The sequence below is a fragment of the Phoenix dactylifera genome, unplaced genomic scaffold (assembly GCF_009389715.1).
Source record: "Phoenix dactylifera cultivar Barhee BC4 unplaced genomic scaffold, palm_55x_up_171113_PBpolish2nd_filt_p 000749F, whole genome shotgun sequence".
Classification (NCBI taxonomy): domain Eukaryota; kingdom Viridiplantae; phylum Streptophyta; class Magnoliopsida; order Arecales; family Arecaceae; genus Phoenix; species Phoenix dactylifera.
The window spans coordinates 175368-183956 of record NW_024068121.1 but is presented as its reverse complement, the minus strand read 5'-3'; the positions used below and the strand labels follow the sequence as shown (position 1 = coordinate 183956).

Genomic DNA, 8589 nt, shown 5'->3' with positions numbered 1-8589 from the left:
GTCAGGTCGTGCGAGTCCAGACAATGGCAGGGGGATATTGGAGGGAGCCTGGTAGTTCCAAGCATCGGAAAGAAAAGATGAGGAATGGGAAGACATGGGTGTCAACTTATCTACAATGGTCACCTTTATATATAAACAACTGTCATTAACAATTGTGTTTGTGTCAACTTAATCTAAAGTGTTATAAAGAATTATTTTATAGGATTATTTGGGTTATGTGACCCGGCCATTAGCTATGTGAATTGTATTTAACGGGAAAAAATGTGACAAATGTGAGTTAAAATGGACCCGCGGCCCCTCTAAAACCAGGGCCGTCCGCCTCTGGACCCAGCCAATATCGCGGCCGAGTAATCCAAATCCAGCGGGTGTAATTGAGCCTCACCCTAACGAAGCAACGCTGCATCAGGATCAATTTAGAGATCCACCCAAACCCTAGTATATATCGGCGAGGTTCGCACTCTACGTCTTCAGTCCTCCCGGCGTCTTCCTCTTCTCGCCGACCTCCCGGTAGGTCTCCTTCGGCTTCCGCCTCCCCTTCCCATCGCGAGAAATCCCTTTCGTTTCTTCTCATCCTCGACTCTGGAAACCCTAGCTTCTTTTTCCTTTTTGCTTCAATTTTTTACCTATTTTCCCGGATCTCATCTTGTCTGTGATTTTCTTGATTAACTTGTTTTTTTTCAAGTAAGTTCTTCGGTTGATTTATATGTGATGGAGGATTTTCTCTAGTTTCTCAAGATCTGATCTCTTTGTTTGAATGAAGGACTGAGCGTAGAAGTGAACGCAAGAGAAATCCGACGGAACCATGAGGTATTGGTTATTGATATTTATTCTTATTACACTCACTTTTTGCTATGATACATCTTTAACCTTGATGTATGCTGTGATGTCTATCCATTTTCGTTTTAATTTTTTAGTCTGCTCTTATTCTTTGTTTGTCTTTTAATAGATGTGCTTTCTTTTCTCGAAATATTATTTCCTTTTGGATAAATGCCCATATTTTAGTATGTGGTGAGTCAGTACTTTGTTCTGTTTGACCATTGATGTGTATCATAATCACTGGCAGTATAATTCAACCCTCTTTTTCAACGTGGACGGTAGTATTTGGTTGATTATTTGTTCAATTTTCGCAACAGGATCACTTTATTGATTTATTTTATTTATTCTGGTTTATTGGCTGGTTTTAGCAAATTTTAATATTTTTTATAGGCAGAGAAGGATTATTTTTTGGTAGAAAAGTTGGATTCTTTTTTATTATTACTTGGTAGGAGAATCGCAGGGGCTATGGTTCCTTTTATATTCTTGGTGTTTTTGTCATGATGTAATGCAAAAGCTTTGTTGGTTCTGAAACTTTTTATGGATCTCAACTTCATTAGTTATGTTACCAGCATATATTGTTGCATGTATGGTCTATTAATGATTCAATATTTTCAGTAGATTATATTTTGTACTTGCAACATGGTCAATGAACTATGATAATCAACAATCTCAACTCTTTAGGCTACAATGCATGACCCCATTTCTGGTATCAATCTGCACCAAAAGGACACATGTTCTGTCTGGAAGTTTTCGCAAACATTCTACACAACTTCTGTCCTTTGTAGGTCTAGTAATCTATTTCTTTTCTTAAGCCATGGTCTTCATTCCTTGCTTCTCTTCTTGCTGGTCCTTCCTATGCCTTTGTTGCACGTCCAAATTCTATTTGGATGAATGATGCATCACTTTTTGTCAGTGTTTGGTGTAATTCCTGTATACCCATTTCTCTTTTTAGCAGCCACATTCTGCACGCTCTTTCTAGAGCATGCAGCATTGTGCCTCAACATTGTTTGATCAAAATGTCTCTTGTTTCTTAGTAATGTGATTGGTGAATTACACTTGTATGATTGGTTTATTAAAACCTCAGTAATTCATAATGATTATGAAATGACCTTATTCTAGCTTTCAGAATTTTCTGGGAAGAAAAATGCAATAATGGAATACAAAACTGACTATCTATTCTCTTCATCATTTCTACAGCAAGTTACAGAGCGATGTTTTGAGGGAAGCAATCTCTCAGATTGCAAATGATTCTCGGGAGAAGAAGCGCAATTTTACTGAAACCATTGAGCTACAAATTGGTCTGAAAAACTATGACCCCCAAAAAGATAAGCGTTTCAGTGGATCTGTGAAGTTACCTCATATCCCTCGTCCAAAAATGAAGGTCTGCATGCTTGGTGATGCTCAGCATGTTGAGGAGGTAAAATATGCTGATGCTTCTTTGCATAAGTTTACAGAAATATTATCTAGTTACGTTAAGTTATTTAAAGAAAATCATTTTAAGGTAGCCCTGGTCCATGTGAATTTTGATTCATGTATTTTTGCTTCAGTTATCGACTAATGCTCAGTGGCAAACCTTGTTTCGCTAACTAAATTTGCATTCTGCGTGACTTGTAAACTACATCTGCATTATATCTGTTGATCGCAATGTACCAATAAAAATGAAAACATCTAGTTGCTCATGTTTTCATTAACTTCAATTTGCAGCAGCAAAATATTGTACTAATGCTTGATTATGTCTTCTGCAGGCAGAGAAAATAGGGCTTGACTATATGGATGTTGAAGCACTAAAAAAAATGAATAAAAACAAGAAGCTGGTCAAAAGGCTTGCTAAGAAGTACCATGCTTTTCTAGCATCAGAGGCGATCATTAAGCAGATTCCTCGTCTTCTTGGTCCTGGTCTCAACAAGGCAGGCAAGCACTTCTGTTCTTTTCTATGTTAGAGTTTTCCTGGAAGCAATTTGGCATAGGTTGACCTTGAATGCTGATGCCTAGAAATTGCATAAATTGTATACATAAAGTAAATTTGCTGTTTTTCCATTTTTTTAAAAAAGCTCTTGACGCACAAATTTGCTACATCCTTTAGAAGATTTATCTATAGCACTAACTTATGTAAAAACTAACTTTTGATTATACCAAACTATGGGAGCAAAGGATGAAAAATGTTATTTTGTTTGGGCATCATTACCATTGATATAGTATGACACTGTATCAGTATCTCTTTCTATAAGATATATTGATGAGAAATCAATTTTGCTGGGTGGACCCATATATCATCAGTCTGGCTAGTGATGCCTAGTGAAGAGTTACATAACATTTTTCTGCTAATTGATGTACAATCAATATACAAAATTCGATTGACAAATGCTTGCTTAGTCCTAATCCCAGGATCAAAAGGAAAAGAGGCATGAAAAGCATCAGACTTCGTGTACTATTTAACATAGTAGTCAATTCCCTGGTGGTAAATTGTGATCTTTACTACAGTGAACTTGGTTATTCTAATTTTGTAACAAACACTATGATATCATGTAATTTACCATATCACTGTAAAGTTTGTGCTTTTCACACTATTCTTTTGTAAAATACTTTTTCTTTCAAAACTTAAGCACTGAGTTTCTCTAGCCACCTGAAGCATGAATAAAGTAATTGACCCTTTTATTTTGCAATTTCTTACATGTTAATATGCCGTGCATTGTTAACTTACGATGCATTCGTTTCTCACATGCATTCTTGACATTTTCTCATGCAGGGAAGTTTCCCACGTTGGTGACTCATCAGGAATCCCTGGAGGCAAAAGTTAATGAGACAAAAGCAATGGTGAAATTTCAGCTCAAGAAAGTTCTATGCATGGGTGTTGCTGTGGGTAACTGTTCAATGGAGGAAAAGCAGATTTTTCAGAATGTGCAACTCAGTGTTAACTTTCTTGTATCATTGTTGAAAAAGAACTGGCAAAATGTAGGTTTTCCCTATCATATCTTTTATTGTTTTCCATGTTCCTGGATTGATTTACATTTTGCTTGTGTTCCTTTCAACTTGTGTTTGAAATAGATTTAACACATCACCACTCTTCCCGGTACAGAAGAATTTACCACTTGTTAACTTATGTACATATTCTGATGTTCCTTCTTTCGGTAAACTCTTGGACTTATCTACAACGAATTAAAGAAATATGTAGATCTACAATTTCTATGATGTTCATTGCTCCTGGATATAGAGTTGATAGAATATGAGAGTTGTTTAGCTTAAGCTTTCTCTAGGATGTGAATTAGTTAACCAATAAAACTATCTAAAAGTACTGATTTTCTTGACATGGTTGTGTTTTGATTTAATAGCCTTTCTCTTGTACATTCAAGTCTAGCATGGCTCTATGGAAGATTCACCACCCTGCCAGCGTTTATGGCTGCAAGATCCAGATAACATGTACCTAGGATGCTCACCTTCAAATCTATAACCCAGGGCGTGCTACCTGGATGTGACAGGCTGACAGCCATCAGTACTTTCTTAGTGATTTTCTTTATTTTGGTTCCATTATAAGCATACCTTTATTATTATTATTATTTTATAACATGGGCTTGTGTACTTTTATTCAATTGATCTAGTGTTCGAAGCAGTTTTGTGAGTCTATCTGTTCTGAGGGTTGTTATTTGTTTAGTAGCTAGTTTGCTGTATCGTACAGTTTTCTGACATTTCTCACACTCCACACTGCATGATTACAGGTGAGGTGCTTGTACCTGAAGAGCACCATGGGGAAGCCATACCGAGTATTCTAAGCAGTTCTTTGCCTGGGCTGGTAATTTGTGAGACAAGATGTAGGGAATACTTGGTTTTCATTTTGTTCTTTCAGGTCTTGTTATCAACGTCAATTAGTTTCGAATCCAAAATTTCATTCTTTCTGGTGCCAGTGAGATTTTGGTGTTTGATAGCTTTTAAGACTTTCTGATGGAATGCAATTATTATGAATTTCAGTAAACTGGTTTTGATTTAAGAAGACCAAAATGTTTGAATGTTCTCTTAGTATGTGGTAGTTTTGCCAGAAGGATATTAGAACTCCTGCTGTGTGATTTTTGTCCATGGTTTATTTTCTAGATTACAAAGGGACTGGGTGGTTGAATTGTGTGCACTAGGAGGGCTAGCCAAAAATTTCTGCAGGAGGGCCACTTCTTCGATCACCATTTCTAAAAGCCGCGATGTGGGCATTCCTTTCTTATTTTTAAAAAACATACAACAGGGTCAAGGACCCTAGAAGGATTGACAAGGAATGGACATAGCTCCCGCCCATTGCATCATACATTAACAGACTAGAGAAATCCGGGTGGAAAGAGGAGCTGCTACGATCCCATGCTCCCCCTTGGCGTTCTTGAAGGGGATGTAGGGTCCCAGAGCAAAAAGGAGGACGCCCAATGCGATCGTGAACCCGGCTGCCGAGTGGAACTTTTCCCGAACACCAAGCGGCCTGGGAGGGCCAGCGAGTGGCGGTGCTCCAATGCAACTTCGGATGTTGGAGCTGCTGGTCGACCGAGTGGGGAGGGCGAGAATGGCTTGGGTGATTTGGGCGGTGGTCGTCCAGAGTTTCAGCCGACGTGTTTCGGCGGATGGATTGGGTGGCACACGACGTTTGGTTACGGAACAAGTTAGGGTATGATGTTGAATCCTTTACGATAGCAGAGGACCTTATGATCTTCAAATTCAAGAATAGCTGGCCGGCGGGCTGGGGTTGGTGGCCGGCCAGTTGCTGGCTATAGAGGCTCGATTTCGTCCTGGGCATCAGCTCGGTGAGTAGAGTTGTGGTTTGGCTTTGTTTACTTTGTCTTCCTTTGGAGTTCTGGGAAAAGGACTCCCTGCTTAACATTGCAGCGGCGGCGGGCCGACCACTGGAGCTGGACGACGTCTCTGACCAGCTTCGGCGAGTAGGGTACGTGAGGATGAAGTTAGAGATCGATGCCCTCAACCCTCTCAAGTCGGGTGTGTTTATTCAAGGGGAGTCTGTTAGGTTTTGGCAGGCCTTCGTTTACGAAGACCTTCCGGTCTTCTGCTTCGCATGTGCCCGGATTGGGCACATGGAGAGTGATTGTCGCCCCCCCCCCCCCACACACCCACCCCGGCCCGGTGCCGGAGCTTGAGAAGAAAGGCATGCTGGGCTGCCCTGCCTCGCCTCGGGTGGAGGAAACCACAGTGACTCCGCCCGAGGAGTCAGGATCGAAGGAGGACGGGCGCACTACCCGGCCGGTCTTCAACCCGTGATTGGCCATGAGTTGGGTCTGCCAGCCAAGGGCCGTCGGCACCAGGGGTAGGGCGAGGACGGAGGTTGAGCTCCACCCCGAGTCGGCCTCAAGTCTGGTTCCTTTCCAGTCGCGGTCGAGTCCCCCTCGAAATGGGTCGGGTTCGTTCGTGTCACCGCTGGACACCGACGGCGAGCAGAAGCCTAAGAAGGTAGCTCGACGGGGCTCGACAAAGAAGTGGCTAGCAGCCGACGTTCTGGCGGAGCCTAGGGAGGAGGATAGTCGGCCTCAACCCAGCTCCGCACCGAGTCTGGATCGTCTGAGTCGAACCAGCGAGACGGGCCAGGATGCAGGCGTGTTGGAGCTGGGCCGGGCCCAAGGGTGTAGGGTCGGCCCCTAGCTGGGCGGGTCCTAACCACAGGCCTAGTCTACTGAAGCGGGCCAGGAGCCCATCCAGGATGCAAGGGGCCGGTGGGCCTGCTGGTCGCGGGTTGTGCCAAAAGCCCGTGCCAACCATGTCGGGCGAGGGCACCTCGGGCCAGGGGGAAGAGAGGCGCTGGTTCCGGAGTAGGAGCCTCTCTCTGGTGGTGGTGGAGGGCGGGCCTCGGTGTCCTAGAGCCGGCAAGGTGGGAGCGGTGGGGGTGGTGGTAGCCGGTTGCGGGCTGTCGGCAATGTTCCTCGCTCAGAGAGCGGCCGCAAGCTGAGAAGGTCCTTGGCTGAGTTGGGTGCCCAGAGGTGGGGGTCGTCCCCGACTCGAGCAAATTGCCGACGGGTGGGGAGGGTCCCTCGCTCGGGAGGGAGGTGATGGATGCTACTTCCTTGGCGGATGGGGAGAGCTAGGCGAGGAACTCGGGGGTTTCCAAGTTGAGGTGGGCCCAAGTGGGCTGCAGCATGGGGAAGCGACTCAACATCTTCAGAGAGTCCTCCAGGGGCCCAGAATGGAGGAGATTGGGCCTGGTGGGGCTGATGTGGAGCCGGTGTTGGAGGGCGTGGAAGGGCCCACCATTCTAATCTTGCGGTATGAAGATCCTCTTGTGGAACTATCGGGGAGTTGGAAAATCTTCCTTCAGGCCGGCCTTCTGTAGATTGGTGCAAATGCATGATCCTGAGGTATGTGTTTTGTTTGAAACCCAACTGTCGGGGGCTAGTTGGCAGAAGGTGAGACGGTCTATCCCTGAGGATGATAATGTTATTTTGATGATTAACACAACCATTGAGGCCATATCAAATTAGAAATGCAAATTAACTCGATACATCATTAATAAATGACACACCCTCGATACGTTCACGATACATTAGGAATATATGGTCAAAACCACTCTTAAGAATTGATAACGAGATAAAATTTGTAATAGAAAATGGTAGAAAGCTCAAGAATCCATTTTGGTAAAGTTTCACGTTAAAAATACCTAAAAGGGCAATTCGGTAATTTCAACTGTTAAGGGTATGAAACTCTATTGCGCCATGTATCGTAATTTGCTTGGAATATCATATTGTTGTTTCAATGTGCACAACTAATCTTTAAAGTGCAGAAAAATATGGTTAGAGTCGACCCCAATTAGTTTGGAGTCGATCCCGATACATTTGGCACGCCTTGGAACGAAGTGGCACGCCTTTGGAACAATTGGCATAGAGTAGGAGTCGACCCTAGAAGAGATGGGGTCGACCCTGGCACGTTTTGGAAACATTCTGGCACATCCTGGCACATATGACACTGATGAACAGTAACTCGGGTCGATCCCAGAAAAGCTCGGGTTGACCCCAGCTTCAGCCACTGCAAAAACAGCTTTCTGGAATTGACTGAGAGGGCCGACCCCAGAAAAGTTTGAGCCGACCCCAGCCTGATGAACAGTAACTTGAGCCGACCCCAAAAAAGCTTGAGCCGACCCTAGCCTGATAAACAGTAACTTGAGCTGACCCCAGCTTGATGAACAGTAACTTGAGCCGACCCCAGATTTGCTCGGGTCGACCCCAGCACGGCTGACAGCATAATGGCTAGTTCTGCAGAAGTACTTTTTGAGCTCCCAACGGCTATAAACGGCTAGTTTCTCCATTCCAACGGCTAGGAAGTGATCTTTGGAGGTTGGAGAAGTATTTAAGAGCCATTATTCATCAAAGGAAGGCATCTTGGTAGGAATTAAAGTGTGCATTCAAAAGAAAAGAAAATCCAACAGAGTTTCATTTATTGCTTCATCTCAAAATCTGAAAAAAAGGTGGTTGAGCAGAATTAAAGAGACTTTAAGAGCTCTACCAACCCTTGAAGAGTGAAGCAATCTCAGCAAAGAAGAGAAGAGGATCTTCAAAGCAATAATTATTTTCTTATCCCTTCTTGAAGTGCATATTTGTTATATTTGCTCACTTAGGAGCTTTAAACCTTATATTTTTCATTCATTGTAAGGTTTGTTGGTGAGCCCATAAAACCAACGGTGTAGGTTGTTAGTGAGCCCGTAAAACCAATGTAAGTTGTTGGTGTGCCCGTAAAACCAACATAGGTTGTTGGTGAGCCCATAAAACCAACGGTAAGGTTAATTGGTGATCCTGTAAAACCAATTGTAAG

The 8589-nt window shown here is 43.3% G+C and overlaps 1 protein-coding gene across 1 annotated transcript; it reads left to right on the top strand.

Moving 5' to 3' along the window:
- Nucleotides 1–327: 327 nt before the first annotated feature.
- Nucleotides 328–4827, top strand: LOC103719481 (60S ribosomal protein L10a). The gene is made up of 6 exons (XM_008808745.4): nucleotides 328–507; nucleotides 761–807; nucleotides 2014–2233; nucleotides 2562–2727; nucleotides 3563–3768; nucleotides 4530–4827. Exons 2-6 carry the CDS (start codon nucleotides 803–805, stop codon nucleotides 4581–4583), a joined length of 651 nt encoding a protein of 216 aa, XP_008806967.1. The 5' UTR covers nucleotides 328–507; nucleotides 761–802; the 3' UTR covers nucleotides 4584–4827.
- Nucleotides 4828–8589: the final 3762 nt, after the last annotated feature.

Bases quoted from the DNA above. Each gene is read 5' to 3' on its own strand.
- LOC103719481 (XM_008808745.4), top strand. The intron at 2,234-2,561 runs GTAAAATATGCT...TGTCTTCTGCAG, and splicing joins ATGCTCAGCATGTTGAGGAG to GCAGAGAAAATAGGGCTTGA. The intron at 2,728-3,562 runs GCAAGCACTTCT...TTTCTCATGCAG, and splicing joins TCCTGGTCTCAACAAGGCAG to GGAAGTTTCCCACGTTGGTG.